The 26,315-nt window shown below is 40.3% G+C and overlaps 1 protein-coding gene across 1 annotated transcript in view; it reads right to left on the bottom strand.

Moving 5' to 3' along the window:
• Positions 1-9,261: 9,261 nt before the first annotated feature.
• TMX3 (thioredoxin related transmembrane protein 3) overlaps positions 9,262-26,315 on the bottom strand; it is a 38,167-nt gene continuing 21,113 nt past the window's right edge. The window contains exons 10-16 of the mRNA XM_027961089.2: positions 25,784-25,882; positions 23,678-23,735; positions 23,425-23,478; positions 20,043-20,099; positions 15,433-15,562; positions 14,172-14,240; positions 9,262-12,689 (exon numbers count right to left, since the gene is read on the bottom strand). Of these exons, the coding sequence (XP_027816890.1) occupies positions 12,429-12,689; positions 14,172-14,240; positions 15,433-15,562; positions 20,043-20,099; positions 23,425-23,478; positions 23,678-23,735; positions 25,784-25,882 (728 nt within the window). The 3' untranslated portion in view covers positions 9,262-12,428. The remainder of the gene's footprint in view (positions 12,690-14,171; positions 14,241-15,432; positions 15,563-20,042; positions 20,100-23,424; positions 23,479-23,677; positions 23,736-25,783; positions 25,883-26,315) is intronic.

Below are 26,315 nucleotides of genomic sequence, written 5' to 3'. Positions count from 1 at the left end.
AAAAAAATTAGAGTGTAAATCATCTTCTTTGCTGGCCTTTAAAGGTCCTGTTGTCCTGTTATCAGGATGAAGGCTTTGGGGAAGAAAAAATCAGATATTAAAGATTTATGGACATTGGGTCAAAATTTACAGTACTTTCTGTGGTGCACCAGAAAGAGCAAGGAGCTAGCAGGACAGATAAGCCATAGGGTTTGGTCTCAAGTCCATCTCACAGCAGCTCTCCTATCTCTGTGATTATTTTCCTGGTTCTGGAATGGGTAATTAGAAATAATGTATAGCACTTCTCAGGATTTCCACATGTCACCTGAACGTGGCGTGAGGGCCATTTAACAGGGAGAGTTAAATGGAAGGCCCTGAAACTGGCTCTGCCTTTTTTTTTTTTTCCACATTTTATTGAAATATATTTGATCTACAATGTTGTATTAATGTCTGCTGTACAGCAAAATGGTTCATTTATACACTTATATACATATTCTTTTTCACAGTCTTTTCCTTTATGGTTTATCACAGGATAGTGAATACAAAACTCTGGGCTTGTTGTTTATCCATCCTGTATATAATAGTTTGCATATGCTAACCTCGAATTCCCAGTCTTTCCCTCCCGTGATTCAAAGGCTCTGCCTTTGAAAAACAGTAAACCAAAGGCAATACCACATTCCTGGAAGGACGCGGGACTTATTGCCATCATCAAGGACATAAAAAATGCAGGGGTGTTGGTTCCATTCAAATAGCCTGCTGTGCCTGTATAGAAAACAGATGGGCGTTGAAGAATGAAAGTGGATTATTGAAAATTTAATCAGGTGGCGACTCCACCTGCAGCTTCTGTTCCAGATGTGGCTTCTTCGCCAGAGCACAGAACACACCGCCTCGTATCTGGAATGTAGCTGTTGATCTGGTAGCTACTCTCTACCAGGGAAGCTGTGGCATGCTGGCCAGATCCGGCCTGCAGCTTATTTTTGAAGACGCTTTAAGCTAAAAAAAATATTTCTACATTTTTTTTGAGTTAAAAGAGTAAAGAATCTGTGACAGAGTCCATCCGTGGTCCTCCAAGCCTCAATTATTTATCATCTGGCCCTTTACAGAAAACAGTTTGCTGACCCCTTGTGGGGCTTTACAGAAAATGTTTCTATATTGCTGTGTTTTGAGGCCTTTCAGAGCCAATTTTACTCAGACTTGGGAAGTGAACTGAAAACAAGTGTTTATGAGTGTTTAGAAAAAAACAAAAACAAAACCCCTCTGGCTGTATTTCCAAGATTGTGACAAGGAAACAAGAGTTTACTATAATGCTTACTCTGTTTTGTCCCTTAACATTTATTTTTTTAGAAGTTTAAACCTACATAAAAGTTGCCAGAATAGTACAATTGGTGATTCTAGGTGAAGGGTACATAATACCCATATAGCATTTACCTAGAATTACCAATTGTAAACATTGAGCCATATTTGCTTATTTTCCTCTGTGTATACATAATAAGAAGTCTTTATAACATGGTTTTGTAAAAAACAAACAAACAAACAAACAAAAAAAAAAAAACCCTAGAATACATAAACCTGATAAAAAGCAGAACTGGGACAAAGCCATGGCACCATCTCTTCCTTTCTGGCCAGTATCACTCCACGGGCACCTGGAAATTTAGTTCTTCTTGTTTGCTTATTATTCTACAATCTAGAGTCAAATAACCCAATTTCCTAGTGAAGAAACTGCTCTCATCACAAAAGTCCCACTGTCTAGAACTGAACTGCACTCTTGGATATGCTGTGCTTGGTCCCTTAGTCCTGTTCAACTCTTTGCAACCCCATGCACTGTAGCCCACCAGATTCTTCTGTCCATGGGGATTCTCCAGGCAAGAATACAGGAGTGGATTACCATACTCTCCTCCAGGGGATCTTCCCAACTCAGGGATTGAACTAAGGTCTCCTGCATGGCAGTCAGATTCTCTACTGACTGAGCTGCCAGAGAATTGCACTCTAGATGGTCCAGCAGAAATGCCTTCCTGCAGAACTGTGCATTGGCTATTTCTGAATTTTGGTTTTACATTGCTAAGTGAGCATCTTGGCACACAGTTCATATTTGGGACCAATTAAAAGCAGAGATATTACTTTGCCAACAAAGGTCCGTCTAGTCAAGGCTATGGTTTTTCCAATGGTCATGTATGGATGTGAGAGTTGGACTGTGAAGAAGACTGAGCACCGAAGAATTGATGCTTTTGAGCTGTGGTGTTGGAGAAGACTCTTGAGAATCCCTTGGACTGCAAGGAGATCCAATCAGTCCATCCTAAAGATCTGTCCTGGGTGGTCACTGGAAGGACTGATGCTGAAGCTGAAACTCGAATACTTTGGCCACCTCATGCAAAGAGTTGACTCATTGGAAAAGACGCTGATGCTGGGAGTGATTGGGGGCAGGAGGAGAAGGGGATGACAGAGGATGAGATGGCTGGATGGCATCACCGACTCGATGGACGTGAGTTTGGTGAACTCCAGGAGTTGGTGATGGACAGGGAGGCCTGGTGTGCTGCGATTAATGGGGTCGCAAAGAATTGGACACGACTGAGCGACTGAACTGGTCACATAAAATCTTGTTCTACATTAGGTAGCGTAGAAGCAAGAAGTGCCACTGTGAATACACATTCGCATTTTACATTCCGTTTTCCACACAAATGACTCCTGATGATGAAGCCAGGAAGTCTGAAGCCTTGCCGGGCAGGTCACACCTTTCAGAGCTCCTCCGTCTTGCATGCCCTCGCCAGCAGAGGCAGATTTCAGTCCATTGCGCCATTGTTCATCTCAAGGGGAAATGAGAGTTAAATGATCTCAGCTGAACATAACCAACTTTCTTAACTTCAAGAATAAAAAACACTTTCCTGAAGTTGCTATTGTTATGCTGGCAAGTTGACTCCTGGTCGGCCGGGGCTGAGGGGTCAGGCTGGGGCTACTGAAGCACGTCACGCTCTGGTATCATCTTTGACTTCTGAAGGCTCACACGAAAATCACAAAAACTAAACTTTCTCTCAAAGGCACTGACACTCTGACCACTCCTAGTAATTAGTTAAGCCATTGGTTCACCACGTGAGAGACATGTCAGAATCAACCAGGGAAGGTTTTTCACTTTGTTCTGGCTTCAGGCAGACGTTCATCCAAGACCAGCCAAATAGATTTTCTAGGATTTATACGTGTTTCATCAGAGGCAATTGATGCACTTGTAATCTGATAAGCTTTCTGGTTAAGAGTCCCTGATAAGCCCTACAGAAAGTGAAGTCACTCAGTCGTATCAGACCCTTTGCGACCCCGTGGACTGTAGCTTACCAACCTCTTCTGTCCGTGGGATTCTCCAGGCAAGAATACTGGAGTGGATTGCCATTTCCTTCTCCAAGGGATCTTCCTGACCCAGGGATTGAACCCCGGTCTCCCGCATTGCGGGCAGACGCTTTAACCTCTGAGCCACCAGGGAAGCGGTGGCTGTGTGGGCGCAGGAGGGCCTAGAGGAGCCATCCCACATTGAAGGTCAGGAAGGGCAGCAGTGAGGAGATACCCCTCATCCAAGGTAAGGAGCAGCGGCTATGCTTTCCTGGAGCACCCGTGAAGAGATACCCCACACCCAAGGTATGAGAAACCCAAGTAAGATGGTAGGTGTTGCAAGAGGGCATCAGAGGGCAGACACACTGAAACCATACTCACAGAAACCTAGTCAATCCAATCACACTAGGACCACAGCCTTGTCTAGCTCAATGAAATTAAGCTATGTCCGTGGGGCAACCCAGGGTGGGTGGGTCATGGTGTAGAGGTCTGACAGAATGTGGTCCACTGGAGAAGGGAATGGAAAACCACTTTAGTATTCTTGCCTTGAGAATGCCATGAACTGTATGAAAAGGCAAAATGATAGGACACTGAAAGAGGAACTCTACCCAGGTCAGTAGGTGCCCAATATGCTACTGGAGATCAGAGGAGAAATAACTACAGAAAGAATGAAGGGATGGAGCCAAAGCAAAAACAATACCCAGCTGTGGATGTGACTGGTGATAGAAGCAAGATCCAATGCTGTAAAGAGCAATATTGCATAGGAACCTGGAATGTCAGGTCCATGAATCAGGGCAAATTGCAAGTGGTCAAACAAGAGATGGCAAGAGTGAACGTTGACATTCTAGGAATCAGAGAACTACAATGGACTGGAGTGGGTGAATTTAATTCAGATGACCATTGTATCTACTACTATGGGCAGGAATCCCTCAGAAGAAATGGAGTAGCCATCATGGTCAACAAGAGAGTCCAAACTGCAGTACTTGGATGCAGTCTCAAAATGACAGAATGATCTCTGTTCATCTCCAAGGCAAACCATTCAATATCATGGTAATCCAAGTCTATGCCCCGACCAGTAACGCTGAAGAAGCTGAAGTTGAACGGTTATATGAAGACCTCCAAAACCTTTTAGAACTAACACCCAAAAAAGATGTCCTTTTCATTATAGGGGACTGGAATGCAAAAGTAGGAAGTCAAGAAACACCTGGAGTAACAGGCAAATTTGGCCTTGGAATGCGGAATGAAGCAGGGCAAAGACTAATAGAGTTTTGCCAAGAAAATGCACTGGTCATAGCAAACACCCTCTTCCAACAACACAAGAGAAGACTCTACACATGGACATCACTAGATGGTCAACACTGAATTCAGATTGATTATATTCTTTGCAGCCAAAGATGGAGAAGCTCTATACAGTCAACAAAAACAAGACCAGGAGCTGACTGTGGCTCAGATCATGAACTCCTTATTACCAAATTCAGACTGAAGTTGAAGAAAGTAGGAAAACCACTAGACCATTCAGGTACGACCTAAATCAAATCTGTTATGATTATACAGTGGAAGTGAGAAATAGATTTAAGGGCCTAGATCTGATAGATAAGAGTGCCTGATGAACTATGGAATGAGGTTCGTGACATTGTACAGGAGACAGGGATCAAGACCATCCCAATGGAAAAGAAATACAAAGAAGCAAAATGGCTCTCTGTGGAGGCCTTACAAATAGCTGTGAAAAGAAGAGAAGTGAAAAGCAAAGGAGAAGAGGAAAGATAAGCATCTGAATGCAGAGTTCCAAAGAATAGCAAGAAGAGATAAGAAAGCCTTCTTCAGTGATCAATGCAAAGAAATAGAGGAAAACAACAGAATGGGAAAGACTAGAGATCTAGTCAAGAAAATTAGAGATCCCAAGGGAACATTTCATGCAAAGATGGGCTCGATAAAGGACAGAAATGGTATGGACCTAACAGAAGCAGAAGATATTAAGAAGAGGTGGCAAGAATACACAGAAGAACTACGCAAAAAAGATCTTCACAACCCAGATAATCATGATGGTGTGATCACTCATCTAGAGCCAGACATCCTGGAATGTGAAGTCAAGTGGGCCTTAGAAAGCATCACTACGAACAAAGCTAGTGGAGGTGATGGAATTCCAGTTGAGCTGTTTCAAATCCTGAAAGATGATGCTGTGAAAGTGCTGCACTCAATATGCTAGCAAATGTGGAAAACTCAGCAGTGGCCACAGGACTGGAAAAGGTCTGTTTTCATTCCAATCCCAAAGAAAGGCAATGCCAGAGAATGCTCAAACTACCGCACAATTGCACTCATCTCACATGCTAGTAATGCTCAAAATTCTCCAAGCCAGGCTTCAGCAATACATGAACTGTGAACTTCCTGATGTTCAAGCTGCTTTTAGAAAAGGCAGAGGAACCAGAGATTAAATTGCCAACATCCCCTGGATCATGGAAAAAGCCAGAGAGTTCCAGAAAAACATCTATTTCTGCTTTATTGACTATGCCAAAGCCTTTGACTGTGTGGATCACAATCAACTGTGGAAAATTCTTCAGGAGATGGGAATACCAGATGACCTGACCTGCCTCTTGAGAAATCTGTATGCAGGTCAGGAAGCAACAGTTAGAACTGGACATGGAACAACAGACTGGTTCCAAATAGGAAATGGAGTATGTCAAGGCTGTATATCGTCACCCTGCTTATTTAACTTCTATGCAGAGTACATCATGAGAAATGCTGGACTGGAAGAAGCACAAGCTGGAATCAAGATTGCCGGGAGAAACATCAATAACCTCAGATATGCAGATGACACCACCCTTATGGTAGAAAGTGAAGAGGAACTAAAAAGCCTCTTGATGAAAGTGAAAGAGGAAAGTAAAAAAGTTGGCTTAAAGCTCAACATTCAGAAAATGAAGATCATGGCATCCGGTCCCATCACTTCATGGGAAATAGATGGGGAAACAGTGGAAACAGTGTCAGACTTTATCTTCTTGGGCTCCAAAATCACTGCAGATGGTGATTGCAGCCATGAAATTAAAAGACGCTTAATCCTTGGAAGAAAAGTTATGACCAACCTAGATAGTATATTCAAAAGCAGAGACATTACTTTGTCGACTAAGGTCCGTCTTGTCAAGGCTATGATTTTTCAGTAGTCATGTATGGATGTGAGAGTTGGACTGTGAAGAAAGCTGAGCGCCAAAGAATTGATGCTTTTGAACTGTGGTGCTGGAGAAGACTCTTGAGAGTCCATTGGACTGCAAGGAGTTCCAACCAGTCCATTCTGAAGATCAACCCTGGGATTTCTTTGGAAGGAATGATGCTAAAGCTGAAATTCCAGTACTTTGGCCACCTCATGCGAAGAGTTGACTCATTGGAAAAGACGCTGATGCTGGGAGTGATTGGGGGCAGGAGGAGAAGGGGACGACAAAGGATGAGATGGCTGGATGGCATCACTGACTCGATGAACATGAATCTGAGTGAACTCGGGCAGTTGTTGATGGACAGGGAGGCCTGGCGTGCTGCGATTCATGGGGTTGCAAAGAGTCGGACACGACTGAGTGACTGAACTGAACTGCTAAGCCCTACTGGTTAAGCATCTTGTAAAAGTCTGGCTATTTGCAAAATAATGAACTGTAGTCCCCCAGGCACCTCTGTCCAAGGAATTCTCCAGGCAAGAATACTGGAGTGGGTTGCCATGCACTCCTCCAGAGGATCTTCCTAACCCAGGGATCCAACCCAGGTCTCCTGCATTGCACATAGCTTCTTTACTGTCTTGAGTCACCAGGGAAGCCCATAGTAATTATTACAAAGGTAACAATTTCAGACAGACATGTGCATAATAGATAATTATCTTCCCACTGTTGAGGGACGGAGAATAAGTTTTACCTAAAATTTCCCACAGTTCTTGACCATCTATTCTTATTGTGACTATATAGATTTTAAGATTTTAGATCATAATCTAAATAACAATTTTCCACATTAATATATATTTTATAAATACAAAAATATCTTCAAAGCTTATGATTCTGTTATTTTTATTGCTTAATCATGAAGTATTGATACTTTGTGAATATGCATCTAAAATTAACTAAAATACCATGAATGCTTTTTAAAAAAATAATCAGAAACCTTCAACTCTAAACCACGCTAGTGATAAATACATCATATATAAATACACTATATTCAGTTGCTCACTCATTCTTCAAGCACGTGCTGAATGCATACTTCTTGCCAAGCATGTTTTAGCAACTGGGAGTAAAGCCTTAAAAAAAAAAAGTCTGGCCATTCAGAGCTACATTTATTGTGTATTTGAGAGGCGAAACAGTCAACAAACAACATATATGATAAAGAAGAGCTTATACAAAATAAAGCTGCGGGATAAAGGGGTTAGGGAGAGTGGGCGGCCAGCAGGTGTAATTGATACAGACTCATTAATACTGGCATTAGAGTAGGTGATCTAAAATAGGGAGTGAGCCCTGGGGACATCCAGATTATTCCAGGCAAAGGGGAATCTGGGGACAGGAAGGGGCAGAAGGCTGTTATGGCATGAACAAGCAGCTGGGAGACAGGGAGATGCAAGTGGGAATATGTGGGAGCCGTGGGGAAGTGCCAAAGGCTCTGTCCGAGTACCACAACCAGGCTGACTTAAACAACAGAATTTTATTCTCAGTGTCCCTGGAGGTCAGCAGTCCAAGATAAGGGTGTCGCCAGGGTTAGTTCTTGAGGCCATGAGACAGCTTCCATCCCATGTCTCTCCCCCGACTTCTGGAGGTTTGCGGGTATGATCTTTGGCCTTCCTTGACTTGCAGAAGCCTCACCTCAACCTCTGCCTTCATCTTCATTTGGCATTCTCCATTTACGTGTCTGGCTTCAGAGTTCCCCTTTTTGTGAGGACACCGGTCACACGGAATTAGGACATACCCCATTTCAGTATGGCTTTATGCTGACTGGGGCTTCCCTTCAGACAGTAAAGAATCTGCCTGAAATGTGGGAGACCTGGATTTGATCCTGGGACAGGAAGATCCCCTGGGGAAGGGCATGGCAACCCACGCCAGTATTCTTGCCTGGAGAATCCTATGGACAGAGGAGCCTGGAAGGCTACAGTTCATGGGGTCATAGAGTCAGACATGACAGAGTGACAAACACACACTTATGCTAATTATGTAACAATCCTACTTCCAAATAAGGTCACATTCTGAGGTACCAGGGGTTGCAACTCCATTGTATGAATTTGGGGGGGGGGGGCTATATTTCAATCAGTAACATGGCTATTAATGCCGAATGAGAGAAGCCACTGGAATCTTATAAGTAGACAAATGCCACGATCCCCCTTAAATTATAAGAGGACGCCTTTTGCTGCTCCTTTGACACTGGGCTGCAGTCAGGAAGGCTGGAGCAGTAAAGCCTGGTGACGGACCTGGACGTGGGCGCCTGAACACAAATGGGTCATTCCTGCGCCAGAGACATTCTCACTAGGAGACATGCTCATGGTGTATCCAGTGTGAAAAATACATGATCAAATAAAGTTCTGTTTTTTCAATAATACTCTCCCCATTTGATGCTACTTTAGAGAAGAAACCTTGAGGCTCTAGATTTCCACTTTATTCATAGTGAGAGTGAGGTGCTAGATCTAAGACTACAATTTAGCAGTTGGATCAAGGACTCAAATCCAATTATTCTAGCTTTAAACTCTGCAATTAATACTTAATATGATCAGGTTTTACAAATACAAAATATATCAAACTCATGAATCTCAGGTTTTTCATCTTCTATATGAAAGAATTCATTACAACCTGATCTCTATCAAATTTAAATTTAAAATAACTATGTTTCTATAATTACAAACTTACAATTAACAAGAGGGAAAAAATTACTTTATGGAAGATGAGTCTCAACTGCCCTTTTTGCTTGCACAGAGAAAAATTTACATCCCAGACAACCAAAAGATAAATAGTAAAAATAAAATGGTTACATGTTTTCAATTAATTTATTTAGAAAAACGAAGGTTTACAATTGGTGCCTTAAGGCAGCAGATCATGAATTCAACAAGTTAGTATTAATAATACAGACTTTCAAAAACCTTTATAGATTAGTCCAAAGTAGAAAATTATTTTCTGCCCACTCTTGGACTCAGACACATTCAGAAAAAATATATATTTATAAAAATAAAATGGCAAACCTAATCCCACCAATGAACTGATAGTCTTAATTATCAGTTTGTCTGAACAACCTCTGTGTAATAAGAATAGCTGAGTGATTTTTCCCTGCCCTACCTCCATATCATATGAAGTGATGATGAAAATATTTACTTTTTTTAAAAATCAAAAGCATCCCTGAAACAAAACACAAGAAACAGTAAGAACAAATATCCGCTAAATAAAAACAGTATAACTAATTGGTTTACTATTCATACAGACCCGTCTGGACTCAGCCTCTAGACATCTGACTCTTCATGTTATTTCTATCTACTTCAGACACCAGAGAGAACACGTGTGAAGAAGAAAATGGAAATCCCGGTCTAATCCACCTAGATTTCAGATGGCAGTTTCAAAAATATTAATGCATACAATGAAGCAAAAAGGACTGCCAGCTATAATGAAGTGCGCTGCTGATAAAAACACTCTCTCGCTGAAACATCTTTAAAAACTGTGAGCACCGGATTAAGCAACAGCAAGCATCTAGGATCCTGGATTTCAGAAGTTAGAGAACTTTATTGCAACTGAAAGAGAAGGCAGAAGTCCAGCTTACTAAAGGATATTCCCCCTACTGACATGATCACAGTAAGATTCGTCATTGAACTAGGATGTTCAGTGTATCTATGTTCTACAAGATTCATTAAAAAACCTACCTTTATTTTGAAGAAATGTTCCTAAAATGAAAACAGCATTCCTAGTAAACCCTGCTATCACACTAACGGGAAAACCATACTAGTGAGCAAAAATTTTCAATTTGTTTTGTGAAGATACTGTGACAGTTATCTTAGAAACAACTAAAAAGCAAAATTTTTTTTAAAAAATCACTTACAAACCACCTAAACTATTTGTTTCCCCAACATCACATTTTGAAAGCACAAACAGAATATGAGGCAACTGTATAGAGTTGTGAAAAAAGTAACAAAGAACTAAGGCTTTAATAGATGAGAAAAATCTCAGAATACAAAGATCACTGAACTGTGTTGATACATACTAAGCTTTGCTCTTTTTCTTTTACCTGTTTTGCTGTTTAATTTATAGGTGTGCTTGACAAAAGACAAAACCATGCGGATGACAGAGCTGACAGTGATAAACATGAAGAAAAAAGCCATGCCATTCTCACAACCTCCTCGTGTCGCTGGTAGTAACTAAGCTGTAACTTCCCTGACAGGCTGAGCCCGAGGATCTGTGTTTAACTAAGACTTTCACAGCGACAAAACAAAATAAGCCTGACCACTGCCAACATTAATACCTATTTTCCAAAAGACTCACTTGTTACTCATTAGAGAGAAATTTCCTTGTTAAATTAACAGTATTTATATTCAATTTCCATTTAAGAATACCATTTCATTCTAGTGTTTCCTGCAATTTCCTGTGACTGCCTATGTGCTTCCTTTATAAAAATGCTAATGATGAAGTACCAAATTTAAGAATAATTATTGTATACTAAAAGGGTACAAGAAAGCAAATTACTAGTGACTCCTTAGGACTTAAGACACAAGAGCTTCAGGTTAGTGGTGATCAGCATGGCATCAGAGATAACCCCAGGCTGCCCTGGGGACTGCAGCCCTGAACAGCTTCAGTATCAGGACCACAAATTACATACTTTTAACGTGATGAAACATTTTAAAATGTTTAATAATTCAATGAATAACCACTCAAATTACAGTCACTTAATAAAAATCCTAAACTTAGTTCAAAAATAAAGGTCTCAAAAATAAGCTAATCTATGATAAACATACCATACTATTATTTTAAAAAAATACCAATTTTGCACATTACTTAGGATAGAATTCCTATGTTATTCCTTTATGGAGAGATGAAGGGTCACACGCTGAAATGGGTAACACCTGGGAGGATGGAGAAAGCAACTGGCAGATCTCTTTAATCACTGGACGTGAATTTTCTTCATAGGCTGATTATGTCACTCATTAGAACAGGCACACCCATAGCATAACAGATGTCAGTAAATTCTATACGTGTATATGTATGTGTATATACATACACACACCCACCCACACACACATTAGATCATAAGTTACCATAAAGTTACTAAACCATAAACATAAAAATATGATATATATTACTTTTTAAAAAGCAGCAGGAGCTTTTTATCAGAGAAAAATTTTAGATGAAATCCAACATATAAAACAGATAAACAAGAGTAGGCTGTTCTGCTAAAGCAGGGGAGGCAGGAGTAACAGAGAGCCCCGCCCTTCCCGCAGTGTTGGCTGAGACATTGACTCAGTGTCCCAGCCATCATCTGAAATCACTGATCCAAGTAAATCCTATTTATGTGGTGAAGATTAAACGTAAGACAATATGGGCCCACAATATAGGTCCCTATGAAAGTTTTATAATGCAACTGAGTATAAAGGTAAAAAGTAACAGTTCCTCTCCTTTAAAAATAATAACAAAATAAAATCACTATGCTATATAAAACCAAATTGTTTTATCTCATAATCTTAATTTGATCCTTGGAAAAAGTTACTAGTTCTCTTTAAAGTGCCTAAATTTCAAAGACTTAATTTTGTCCATATAAATCTTATCCAAAACAGAGGAGAATGCATGGTGGGAGGTGGAGGTGTTATTTTTCTCTATCACACATGTATCTTCTACCTGACTGGCCAATTTAAATATTCTGCCCAAGAATCTTAATTCTGTCACAGAATATTCAGATAGAGAAACATGCAAATAGAACTGGTCTGGTAGTACAACATCTACAAGGCAAACTGACGGAGTATTTTGGACAAACTTTCCATCTCTTTGCTCCAAACATCTCCCCGTTTATGGAAGAACTATTTTATAACCCATGCAGTTGATGTTAGCAAAATACAAATAACACGTTCTCTTCTGGAAAGGTCATGATTAAGTGTCTAAATTCAATAAATAGGCTCTTTTAATAATGTGAAATCCTATCGAACAGTCTATCTGAGTCTACGCTCAATCCTTCTTCTTCTCTAGCACGTCTTTGGGCTCCTGCGGGGCGGGCAGGGGAGACGCCCCGCCCCGGGGCTGCGGGGGCTCCTGGCTCTCCTCCGACTCCGGGCTGTCGTCCGGCTCGCTCTTGGACACTTCGTACCGCTCCTCTATGTAGCCTCCGTCCGCGTCGGCCGTGCAGATGCCGTAGCACATGATGCTGATGACGCCCAGGGGCAGGCCGAAGAGGAAGCAGCCCATCAGCGGGGAGCTCCTGAATATGGACTGTGGAGAAACAAGGAGGCCCCTGAGACACTGCCTGATAGGAAACCGGCGAGGAACCTGAAAGCCGCTAGAGTTCCTCCTCCTACAGCCCGCCAGCCTGCCTTCGGTTCCAATGAATCAATGCCGGTTTTTCTGCAGTAACTGCCCCGTGAAAGACACTTTAGACATTTTATATCCGTGTATGTGAGTATGTGGAGCCAAGCTATCGGCAGCAAAAAGGGGCATCAAATCCTCCATTATCTTTTTTTTTTAAATTGAAACTTTTTATTTTGTATTGGAGGATGGCCGATTAACAACGCTGTGGATAGTCTCAGGTAGACACCAATCCATTCCCTTTTCAAATGACAGTTGTTTCCTCACATTAATCACAAAGCTCTTTGAGGTGGCTGTTATGTGCCAACAGCTTCACAGCCGTATCCTGGCTTGAGAAGGCTGATTATTTACCATAAGGTAGGTAAGACTCTATTCACATAACATTTTTTACTTGTCTGATTAGAAATTACTAAAATTAACTTAGTAATTTCCCTCAGATCCCAGAAAAGTAAAAGCAACGTGACCGAGTTTTTCAACTATCCTGTAGTCTATGGATTGTGACTGTAACTCGAGAACTAAACAGACAAATTCAAAGCAGAGCAGGGTCACTTGGGAGTGAGATAATGGAAAACGGCACCACAGAGTCAAGGTGCTGTGAGTAAGAACAAGGCAGGCCGGGGTCCAGTGTGGGCTCAGACCAAGGAGAAAATGTGAGATGGACAGATGACGGTGACATGAGTCACTGGCAAAGGGGAGGAGAGTGATCAGCGCTGATCACTGCAGTAACACTAATATGCAGAGGTGCAGAGAGGACTTGGAGACAGGGCAGGAGGAAGTGAGCAGCAAACCACGTGGAGGCCGGTCACAGGCGTGTGACCAGGGCCCAAGCCATGGAAAGGTCACGACAAACGGATGGCGCAGGAGTAGGTCAGGATTATTAGCGGCTACGTCCACCAGTGGAACATCAGTTCTGTTTTAGTTGCTTTAGGCCACAATGAACGAAAACACACATGGAGTAGCTCAAAATAGACAGTGAGAACTACATTTAAGGCTTCAACAAATTTAGGGCTACTCTGCAGCCAAGCTGACAGCTGAAGCTGGGATAATAAGAGATTTCCTAGACTTCTCAGCAAGAGGGTTTCAGATCCAAGGACTAAGAAGAGTAGGAAGAGGACAGAAACTCTGAAAAATACCAAGTCATGCTCTTTAAGTTAAGCGATACTGAATTCCAGTTGCCTCACCAATCATACAGAAAAAAAAACAACTGGAGAAACTTAATTTCCATTTGATCAGTATCTTTTCTTAACATAAATATGTACTAGATCTCATCTTGCAAGATGTATTTTTATCAAATCCTTTGAAACTCCATATTTTATTGATATCTTAGACAAAACTTATATCCCTATGTTCTCAATTATCACTGACACTAAACACACTGTCACAACTTACCACAACAGTAGATTTGGCATCAAATACTATTCGTTTCAATCTCTGCAAAATGCTGTCACCTCCTTGGGCCTTAAAGTTAACAGGAAGAAGCAAACTGTTATTTCAGTGCTATCATTTCATTCTTCTGTTAGGCAATCATTCTTACGATAGTAGGTCAAGAGTTGACCACAAAAGATTACACGGAGCACCTGAGAGTCGTGGAGTAAACCTTCCTGGTCTTTCCGTCCCTCCTTGCTTCTGTCCTCCTGTATGAACACGGCCTGACTCTCCTCTGAAAACGTGTCCTCCCTAGCACTCTGCTGCAGGCCCGCCCCGTTTCTGAGTTTAGCTGAGCGTGGTCAGAGCTGCTGCAGAGTATCTTTCCTGTCCTACTGGGTATCTCTCCTATCCTATAGGGAGAGCCTCCCTGGTGATGAAACCCAAAGGGAAACAGGGCTGGAGGGCAGATGGGGCACAGTTCCTGACAGAAACCCACCCAGTTCCCGTATTCAGCACCCCCTGAAGTCTGTTCCCTCCCCGAATCTCACCAACTGACACCGAAGGGCTCTCACTCACACAGGTGAGCCTCACTTGAACAACTGCTACCTTTACAAACATAAAACTCCTACTATGTGGTTAAGAGTGTTCCCAAAGAAGAAATACTTGTTACTCTGTGAGCCAACTTCCAAATACAGTTTGTATAAAGCTGAAACTAGTCTCACAAAATAATTAAGCTTCATGAAAGCACAAAAGTTTCATATTTTCTCTTAAAATAAGTTTAGATTATCCATTCATCATTCTGAGAAATGTTTTATAGAATTCTATTTGGAATAGTCCACTCAGGCTGGTTCTAAATACATTTCCTGATCTTTTAAAGAAACTGTGGCTTTATTCACAGTTTTTTAAAGAAAACTAATCCAAGTGACTTTATTCAACTGTATTTGTGAATCCAGATAATAAGAATTGTTTAGTTCACGATCAGACGGCTCTGTCCCCCACAGACCTCTCAGCCTCCAGAGCCCCAACTCTGACTCTAAATGTCAAGGACGTCCCGGTCACTATGACAACCGGACATGCCCACCTAACAGTGTCCCGCCCATCAGTGCCCTCGCCACTGACAGCCTGCGGAACTGATTCCACCTACAGTGAGAGAGAAATGGGGAGGACAGAGGTCTGCCCCACTTGGGGGAGGCCGAATCATCATCTCAGAATCAGAGGAAAAGAACTCATTTCTCCTCTACGTCCTCCCATCACCCCTTTGAAATTACAGTGAACAACTCACATATACTGTGCCATCCAAGATGTTATTAATGAACTGGACCATGTCTTCTGCATTCTTAATCTGTCTATCTAGTAAAAAGTACTGTTGGTTTGAAGTATTCAGTACAACCACAGTTGGGACTTTCAATTCACTGAAAATTAAAAAAAACAGAGAAGTCAAAATACACGTTAAACACAGAGACAACAACTATTCTGATGTTTAAATTAAATCCAAATAACTAAAAATACAAAAGGGAGCTATAATGGTTTTGCCTTCCCTCTGTTTATATAATTTCAAATTATGCATCAATTTAAAAAATAGCTAAATTAACATTTATGAGAATTGCTAGCATACAATATCAGACAGCTAAATATTCATGATTAAATCTAAAGATAAAAGTAAGTATGTATGAAGTGCCCATTTCTGGGCAGTATAATTCCTTACACAAGTCTATATTAAATACCATCACTGTTAATCACACATAGCCCACTTCAGTTGAAATGTTGTCTCCAGAGTCACTCCCTGTGGTCCACTCTGATGCTTTCCCACAATGCCGCTTAAAGCTAATATTTTTCATTTAAAAGTAAATAAAGGTGGGGGAGTTTGAGTAAACTCCGGGAGTTGTTGATGGACAGGGAGGCCTGGCATGCTGCAGTCCATGGGGTTGCAAAGAGTCACACACGACTGAGTGACTGAATTGAACTGAACTGAACTGAAAAGAGGGGGGACTTTTCTTGTAAAAGAAGTTAAATGAGAAAATTCAAGTTAAATATCCAGCACATCCTTGGTACAGGACAGTGGTTCAATAAATATGATTCCAAAGCCTCTCAACTTGCCACCACCCCACAGTACAATCACCCATCTTCCTGGGCGCTTCAAAGACACACTAGATGTCAATTCAGTTTGCAGACAAAAACCGTAACATAATATTACTAATGTGTCATTTACTTCAAATAATTTTTATCTTTTTCCCTTCAAGGATAGGACTCTGCACAATTATAGAAAGGGGCTTCATTCTGTGCGCTACCTACGCATCAGGTTACGGTCAGTCATGTGTCTATTTGGATCAGTTCATGGCTATTCATGTGTCTCCTATTATGCAAAAGCACACAACTCTACAGTAGAAACAATTCACAGCCCTGTATGATCACCACATGAGTAACCAAGTCCAGGAGGCTGCTTTCTTGCTTAATAATCCTTGACCCCTCCCCACACCACATGCTGCTCCCAGGGAGATAATGTGCGCATCTTTGCGTGTCTCCATGATTGCCACGAGCAGAGGATCTACCTGCCAAGTATGGGGACGACAGGGAGGCGAGGCCTGGACCTAAGTGGCAGCCTGGAGCCACGTGGAACTGTGCCCAGACAAGGTTAGCGAAGCCCAGACAAGCGAGAGAGAACAAATGATTACTGTTTTACACCAATGGGTACTAGGGTACTTTATTATCCAGTATTATTAGGCAATAATTAACTGTGTAATTAAAAAAAAATCTTAGCTTCATTCTTGTTCACAAAAACAGGAAACAACTTTCTGACTTACAGCAATTATCATTATATTGTATCAGTAGCAAAGTTCTATTTTTATGGAATGAATTAAGAACCTGGTCTTCCTACAAAAATATACATTATGAAGAAATTAAAATACACAGCTGAACTAGAAACAATATTTTCTGAGACAATTCAGTTCGAATATCAACGAAAAATAACCCCTCATCCTATCTCACAGACACCTAATACAAAATAATTTAACACTCCAAAGGTCTGAGAGGACCCTATTTCCTTGGAGAAAAAGTAAAAAACATAGTCAAAGCTACTGTGTTAAACTATCATGTAATATCATATATTTTGCCCTAAGTTAAAAACTTCTAGGCATAAATACTGATTAAATTCCACTAACGTATGTGTCAGTACTGATGGTACAGTGGTTAGGAGCTTTTGGAGTTAGAGAGGTCTGGATTCAGGGCCTGGGTCTCTTTGACTTACTTGCTGGGCATTATTTGGCTTATTAGTTAACTTCCTTGAGTTTCTTCTAAGAAATTTCAATTTCCTCATCTATATAAAATGGAAAGAATAATAGTACTTACACCTTACTGAGTTGGCGTAAAAGTCAGAAAACACAGGCTGACCACCCAGTCCAGTGTTGGTCACAGAAGTGCTCATTGAGGACTTTCAATTACTACATAACCATCATTATATGCTTTCTCTCTTCTCTCAAAAAAAAAAAAAAAAAAAAAAGTACAAACTTCTAACCATAGCAGTAGCAAAACTTCTACTATCACATAACTCACATTAGAAATAATACTCCCGAAGGAATGTCCATCCATCTCTAGAAATTCTGAGTATTACCCAGAATCAAGGAGATGTTTATCAGGCGCAAACTGCTCTGGCCTCTTGCTCACAACGTTTTACCGCATCGCTTTACTGGCTTGCCTCCAAGAACATTATAAAAAGTGGTTGTATTGAAATCCTGACTATACGCAGTATTACAAAATCCTACTAAAACATATTTCTATTGTAATATGGGGCTTCCCAGGTGGCGCATGGTAAAGAATCCACTTGCCAATACAGGAGACACAGGTTTGACCTCTGGGTTGGGAAGATCCCCAGGAGGAAGAAATAACCACCCACTCCAGTGTTCTTGTCTGGAGAATCCCATGGACAGAGGAGCCTGGTGAACGACCATCCATCCATGAGATCTCCAAGAAATGGACATGACTGAGCACATTATAATGTGCCCCCTTTATAAGATTACGCAGCATAGCAATTTCTCTTACATCTCCACAAGGTCAACCAAACTCCTATAAGCAACAGTCATTTTATAGGTGATGGGAAATATGTAAACCATGTTTTTATACTTTGTATGAGTATTAAAAATTCAAATAAGTACCTTTAATAATTGTATAGATATTTTATTTTCCTTTGTCTTGATTTCTTCATTATGTATTAAATCTGGTACTTTGTATCTTTGGTAAACCCTCTCAAATTCTTACTAGAATAAGGATAATGAATTGATTATAAATGAACAAAGCTACTTTACTTTGTAATTTTAAGATTATTAAGACGTTTGCTCCCTGGAAGAAAAGCTGTGGCAAACCTAGACAGCCTATTAAAAAGCAGAGACACATCACTTTACTGACAAAAGTCAAAGCTATGGTTTTTCCAGTAGTCATGCATGGATGTGAGAGTTGGACCATAAGGAAAGCTGAGCACCAAAGAAGTGATGTTTTTGAACTGTGGTGTTGGAGAAGACCCTTGGACTGCAAGATCAAACCAGTCAATTCTAAAGGACATCAATCCTGAATCTTCCTTGGAAGGACTGATGCTGAAACTCCAATACTTTGGCCACCTGACGCAAAGAACTGACTCATTTGAAAAGACCCTGATGCTGGGAAAGATTGAAGGCAGGAGGAGAAGGGGATGACAGAGGATGAGATGGTTGGATGGCATCACCGACTCAATGGACATGAGTTTGAGCAAGCTCCAGGAGCTGGTGATGGACAGGGAGGCCTGGTGTGCTGCAGTCCATGGAGGCCAAAGAGTTAAGCACCTGAACTGCAATGAACTTTGTAATTTTAGGCTCTGGAGGGATTTCCCCATTTTCACACCTGCGCTCTTTTTAAGAACCATTTTCCAAACACTTGTGTGTCTATTGCTCCCTGCCTGAAATGACCTCTCTGCATTCTTCATTCAGCTACCTTCTCATTCCTTAGAACTGCTCTTAATTACTGCCTTCTCTGGCAAGCATTTTCTGAGCCCCTGCACCTTCTGTGCATCAGGATGAGGGCAGCAGCGGGCGTCTCTCACGTTCTCAGACAGTCTGCAACCATCATCCTGTCTAACCCAGCAAACTGGAAACATGTGAAGACGGGGACTCCATAATCTACTCACTTTTTTGCATCAACAGTACAGTGCCAAACACAGCATGTGACATACAGCAAATACTCACTAAATGTCCACTGAATCAAACAGGCTTTCATTTGAAATTTATTAATTTGGTATAGGTTTGGTAAATGGTTTCTAATATCAACTTTCTGAAGTGACAAATCATATCTTAATACCATAAGCATAATCAGTATTATTTTAAAACTGCATAGTTTTCCTATAAAGTTAAGTCTGTTAAAATAAATTCTTTTAGAATAGTAATTAATCCCTGAATGCTAAAAATTTTCTAATTAAGTTTTATTCATTAAAACTGAACTAAGGTGCATATTAGAAACTACAAAGTTTACAAATTTTTGAATGATGATATTCTTTCCAAAATACTATGTTATCCACATTAAAATGGGAGTATATTTTTAGAATAGAGAATTTTAAAGTTTATTAAGTTTCAAATACAGATTTTAAATACTAAAGTAAAATATTTAGTGGGAATGTATCTTTACTAACATATACAAAGGTTTGCTTTCTTTCAGCTATTAGTCCTTCTGCCTGTCTTTGAAAAATAGAAATCTAAAAGCTGATAGTCAGGACTGCCCTGGTGGTCTGATGGTTAGGACCCCACACTCCTACTGCAGGGGGCATGCGTTCAAACATTGATTGCAGAACTAAAATCCTGTAAGCCACACAGTGTGGCCAAAACAACAAAGAAGAGTTGGTAGCAAAATCATTGAGTCATTTAGCATTTTACTTACTCCATCAGCAAGGTATTTATATAGTCATTTCCATCCATATGGCCAAACTGAAAATCCCTATCAACAACCAAAAAGAAGAGAGATAAAGAGAGCAATATTAAATACAAAACAAGAATAAATACAAAGCACTCAATTTATTGTTTGCTAAGCATGTAAATACTGTAAACATATAAGTTATATACAATAAATATTAAAATGTGTCAATTCTACTGGCTTTGGAGATACAAACGCGATATAACAAGCAAATTTTAAGACATTTCTATTTTGTTTCATACTATGCAATGGGAGAAATATATATATATATAAAACTGACACATCATTAAGAGACTCAGCATAAAAAAGGTATAATAAGCAAGTAATGTGACAGATTTACACTGACTGTCTTATGACAGTAACAAACTGACTCAGCACACAGGAAAAATACCACCTATTTTTTAGGTTCCATTTTCTTTGAGTTCTTGTTCAAATCATCATCTTTCTGCATCTGACTTGTGGCTGCTCACTGAACTGTACCTCAAATGCATGACTAAACAGGCAATCTCATTTTACTGGGCTTTGCTTTACTGTAGTTCCCAGATTGGAGAAGGCAACGGCGACCCACTCCAGTATTCTTGCCTGGAAAATCCCATGGATGGAGGAGCCTGGTGGGCTGCAGTCCATGGGGTCACTAACAGTCAGACATGACTGAGTGACTTCACTTTCACTTTTCACTTTCATGCATTGGAGAAGGAAATGGCAACCCATTCCAATGTTCCTGCCTGGAGAATCCCAGGGACGGGGGAGCCTGGTGGGCTGCCATCTATGGGGTCGCACAGAGTCAGACACGACTGAAGTGACTTAGCAGCAGCAGCAGCAGTTCCCAGATAGTATGCTTTTTTTCTTTTTTCCCCCTTAACAAATTGAAGGTTTCTGGCAACTCCGTTGAGTAAGTCTATCAGTGCTATTTTACCAACAGTATTTGCTCATTTTGTGTTACATTTTTCGTAATTCTCAATATTGCAAATTTTTTCATTATTTTTATATCTGCTCTGATGATCCGTGGGCAGTGATCTGTAATGTTACTGCTGTGATTTGGGGGTGCCATGAACTGTGTCCATGTAAGACTTCCAATTTAAGTAATAAATGTAATGTGTGTTCTGACTTCTCCAACAACCAACCATTCTCCCATCTCTCTCCCTCTCCTCTGGCCTCCCTGTTCCCTGAGACACAACAATGTTGAAATCAGACGGGGTAATCACCCTACAATGGCCTCTGAATGTTCAAGTGAAACAGTCCCATGTCTCTCACTTTAAATCAAAAGCTATAAAAGATCCAGTTCAGAAAGGGAGGGAAGTTGAAGGTTGAGATAGGCTGAAAGCTAGGCCTCCTACAGCAAAACAGTCAGCCAAGTTGCGAATGCCAAGGGAAAGTTCTTGAAGGAAATTAAAGGTGCTATTCCAGTGAATACACAAATGGCAAGCAAGTAGAACAGCTTTATTACTGATACGCAGAGTTTTGAGGTTTCTGGATAGATCAAAGCAGCTACAACATTTCCTTAAGCCAAAGCCTAACCAGAGCAAGGCCCTAACTCTCTTCAGTTCTATGGAGGCTGAGAGAGGTGAGGAAGCTGGGAAGAAAATTTGAAGCCAGCAGAAGGTGGTTTATTAGATTTAAGGACAGAAGCCTTCTGCATAACAGCGAAGCGCAAGGTAAGGCAATAAGAGCTGATGTAGAAGCCACAGCAAGCTATCCAGAAGATCCAGCTCAGATCATTAATGAAGGTGGCTGCATTAAACTAGAGATTCTCAGAGTAGATGAAACAACCTTCTATCAGAAGAAGACGCCATCTAGGACTTTTGGAGCTAGAGAAGAGACATCTATGCCTGGCTTTTAAACCTTCAAAGGACAGGCTGACTCTCTTGTTAGAGGCAAACATAGTTCGTGACTCTAAGCTGAAACCAATGTTCATTAATCATTTTAAAAATATTAAAAGTCTTTAAGAATTATGCTAAATCTACCCTGCCTTTTTATGACAACGTAGTCTGGGTGCAGCATATCTATTCACAACATGGTTTAATAATATTTTAAGGCCTACTGTTGAGACCTACTGCTCAGGAAAAAAAAAAAAAAAGATTCCTTCAAACTATCTGCTTGTTGACAATGCACTTGGGTCCCCCAAGAGCTCTGATGGAGAGATACAATGAGATGAATATTGTGTTCCCTCCTGCTAACGTTAACACAACACTCATTCTGCAGCCCCTGGATGAAGGAGTCATTCTGACTCTCAAGTCTTATTAGGGAAGAAGCACATTTCCTAAGGCCACAGCTGCCACAAACAGTGACAGATCTGGTGGGTCTGGGCAGAGTCAACTGCAAACCTCCGGCAGGGAGTCACAATCCTAGATGCCACTGAGAGCATTCATGATTCATGGGGAGAGGTCAAATATCAACACCAAGAGGACTTTGGAAGAAGCAGATTCCAACCCTCATGGACGATTCTGAGTCGTTCAAGATTTCAGAGAAGGAAATGACTACAGATGTAGTGAACAGTCAGAAAACTAGATTAGGAATGGAGCCTGAACTGCTACAATCCTGTGATAACATATGAGTGGATGAGGAGTTGCTTCTTATGGATGAGCACAGAAAGCAGTCCCAGGAATCTACTCCTGGGGAAGAGATTACGAAGACTGTTAAAATCACAACATTTAGAGGACTCAGAATATTACATAAACTTAGCTGACAAAGGAGCAGGGTTTGAGAGGATCCCTTCAGATTCTGAAAGATGTTCTACTGTGGGCAAAATGCTGTCAATGCTATGGAGAAATTGTTCAGGAAAGGAAGAGTTGATCCATAAGGCAGATGTTATTGTTCTATTTTCAGAAAAAGCCACGGCCACCCTAATCTCGACCACCCTGGGCTGGTCAGCCAGCAACCTTCAACACGGAGGTAACCTTCCACCAGCAAAAAGATTACAGCTCACTGAAGGATCGGGTGATGATTGGCATTTTTAAAGTATGGACATTTTTTCAGACACAGTGCTGCTGCACACTTAACAAACCACAGTATATATCAAAACATAACTTTTATATGTACTAGGGAAACAGAAATTTCGTGTGACTTGCTGTATTGCAGTGGTCTGGAGCCAAGTCCGCAACACCTCTGAAATATATGTTTGTATATGGGCATGATTCAAATTAGAAGGTCTTTTTTTTTTCTAACTTGTAAGACATATATCAACAAACTTCAACTCCATATAATTCATAATGAAATGCAACATGCTGTAATTCATTTCAGCTCCTTGATTCATCTTTGAAAGTATGGAATATTCCTTACTTTTGCTTTACTGTATTACAAAACATAATGAAACAAAGATAATGGAGCTTTCCAGAATGCAAACACCTACCTGTGAAACTGGTCTCTGTAATCTCTAGCAACTTCCTGAATAATTGATTTTAATCTGTAAAAAAATAAAAAACACATGAACATTCCATCTTGTCACCTTGAAAAAATAAAATTATTCAATTATAGTATCTGCTGCTTTATCTAATGTTTAACACTGCAGGAAAAGTAAGATACCATATCAAGTTTATCTGAAGGCCATGTAAAGTCTGAACTGGATGATAGCTGAAGTTTAAAACTATTTCAAGGCACTATACCTGGTATGTTCAACTGATGTATTTTTCTCATCAATTACTGCGATAGCCACAAGCTTTCCTGAAATGAAGAATGACATATCTAAATTCAATAATCCTAATTATACAAACTTTCCAATTATTACTGTACTTACGAACAGGAAAACAGTATACAGCTTCTAAATCCAATTCCAATTATTTTAAACATATTATGTTTAACAGAGTGAAACCCTGAATTATTTAACATCAAGTGATAAATTCCAACCTACCTCCCAGCCCCAATATCAAATAGTGAGTGAAAGTTGCTCAGTTGTGTCTGACTTTTTGCAACAAAGAGTATGTCAAGGCTGTATATTGTCACCCTACTTATTTAACTTATATGCAGAGTACATCATGAGAAACGCTGGGCTGGAGGAAGCACAAGCTGGAATCAAGATTGCCGGGAGAAATATCAATAACCTCAGATATGCAGATGATACCACCCTTATGGCAGAAAGTGAAGAACTAAAGAGCCTCTTGATGAAAGTGAAAGTGGAGAGTGAAAAAGTTGGCTTAAAGCTCAACATTCAGAAAACTAAGATCATGGCATCTGGTCCCATCACTTCATGGGAAATAGATGGGGAAACAGTGGAAACAGTGTCAGACTTTATTTTTCTGGGCTCCAAAATCACTGCAGATCGTGACTGCAGCCAGGAAATTAAGACACTTACTCCTAACAAGCGTGTTAAAAAGTAGAGACATTACTTTGCCAATAAAGGTCTGTTTAGTCAAGGCTATGGTTTTTCCAGTGGTCATGTATGGATGTGAGAGTTCGACTATAAAGAAAGCTAAGTGCCAAAGAATTGATGCTTTTTAACTGTGGTGTTGGGGAAGACTCTTGAGAGTCCCTTGGACTGCAAGGAGATCCAACCAGTCCATCCTAAAGGAGATCAGTCCTGGATATTCATCAGAAGGACTGATGTTGAAGCTGAAACTCCAATACTTTGGCCACCTGATGCGAAGAGCTGACTCATCTGAAAAGACCCTGATAACGGGAAAGATTGAGGGCAGGAGGAGAAGGGGACAGCAGAGGATAAGATGGTTGGATGGCATCACCGACTTGATGGAAACGGGTTTGGGTGGCCTCGGGGAGTTGGTGATGGACAGAAAGGCCTGGTGTGCTGTGTGCGGTTCATAGGGTCACAAGAAGTTGGACATGACTTAGCGACTGAACTGAACTGGACTATACAGTCCATGGAATTCTCCAGGCCAGAATAATGGAGTGGGTAGCCTTTCCCTTCTCCGGGAGATCTTCTCAACCTAGAGATAGAACCTAGGTCTCCTGAACTGCAGGCAGATTCTTTACCAGCTGAGTCACAAGGGAAGCCCAAGAATACTAGAGAGGGTAGCCTATCCCTTCTTCAGTGGATCTTCCCGCCCAGGAATTGAACCGGGGCCTCCTGCATTGCAGGCAGATTCTTTACCAATTGAGCTATCAGGAAAGCCCCAATAATTGTAAATATTTAACAATTCATACACTCAAACTGCATTCCTTCACACAACTCACATGATGAAAATAAGTATTTTGTTGAAAATTAATACAAATTAACAAAGCACTTCTTCCTAACACTTGCGTGATTGGCTTCCTATAATTTTTGTAGTACATCTATTTGAGACCATTCAGCTAGTTTCTTACAGCTTTCTTTTTGCATCTATATTTATATTTGCTTTGCTTATCATTTTTGAGCATGTAACTTCAAGAAACCATGCCAACCTGACACCCTTATTTTCCGCACAAGTAGAAGTGTGCTTTCAAAGGTTGTAATAACTTGTATTCCAAATTCTATTACAAAATCAGTCTTCTGAGGACAGGTTTCTTATGGTTATTTTTTTCTTATTTCCTTATTATCCAGGCTCTGTTTTCCCTGTCACTATTGATTCTTTAACGAACCCTTTCTAGCTAATCTTTATTCCACATGTATATTCTTTGGTAATATTCATCTATATTCTCATAAAGTTGAACTGGCATTCAGGTCTGAAAGAAGGAATGATATTATCAAATAGAAATTAAAAACTCATTTCCTACAGATTTATGTAATCAGTTAAGGAAAAGCTTTGTAGAGTGATGGAGAGTTGTACATATACTGTTACCAGTGTCTCCAAGTTCATATAAGAGGAAGCCATCCATCGTAAGGTAATTCTGAAACCTCTCCCTGTTGATCCAAGATGACAGATCACCATCTTCATACTCTTTAAAACAAAGTTAATAAATTAGAGTGTAAATATGACATTAAAATGTTTACAATGTTTAAGCTAGCAATATTTATAAAACGCCTGACACAGGACCATAATCTTAAATTCATAAACTTCATTTTTAGAAAGCTATTTGAAGCAAACAATCAAATGTAAAAAAAGGATTACTACACAAAACAATTCATCATTACCACATCATTAACATAGCAAAAGATAAATAAATAAAAATACAGGAAATAACTGAAATACCCTAAACAAGAAGTAATTTAAATCATTACAGTACACATTGAGGAAGGCCATTTATAGATTTTTAAAAATTACAATAATTAAGGCGTAAAGCAGGTGACAAAATAATACAACATGACTATAATACTGCAAAAAATGAAGCATGTAAGAAAACTCACAGAATGATACAATGAAGGCATATATA

This window comes from Ovis aries, chromosome 23, assembly GCF_016772045.2.
Source record: "Ovis aries strain OAR_USU_Benz2616 breed Rambouillet chromosome 23, ARS-UI_Ramb_v3.0, whole genome shotgun sequence".
In the NCBI taxonomy this organism is placed as follows: domain Eukaryota; kingdom Metazoa; phylum Chordata; class Mammalia; order Artiodactyla; family Bovidae; genus Ovis; species Ovis aries.
Note: the sequence above shows the minus strand (reverse complement) of the source record. Positions and strands in the feature narration are given on the sequence as shown.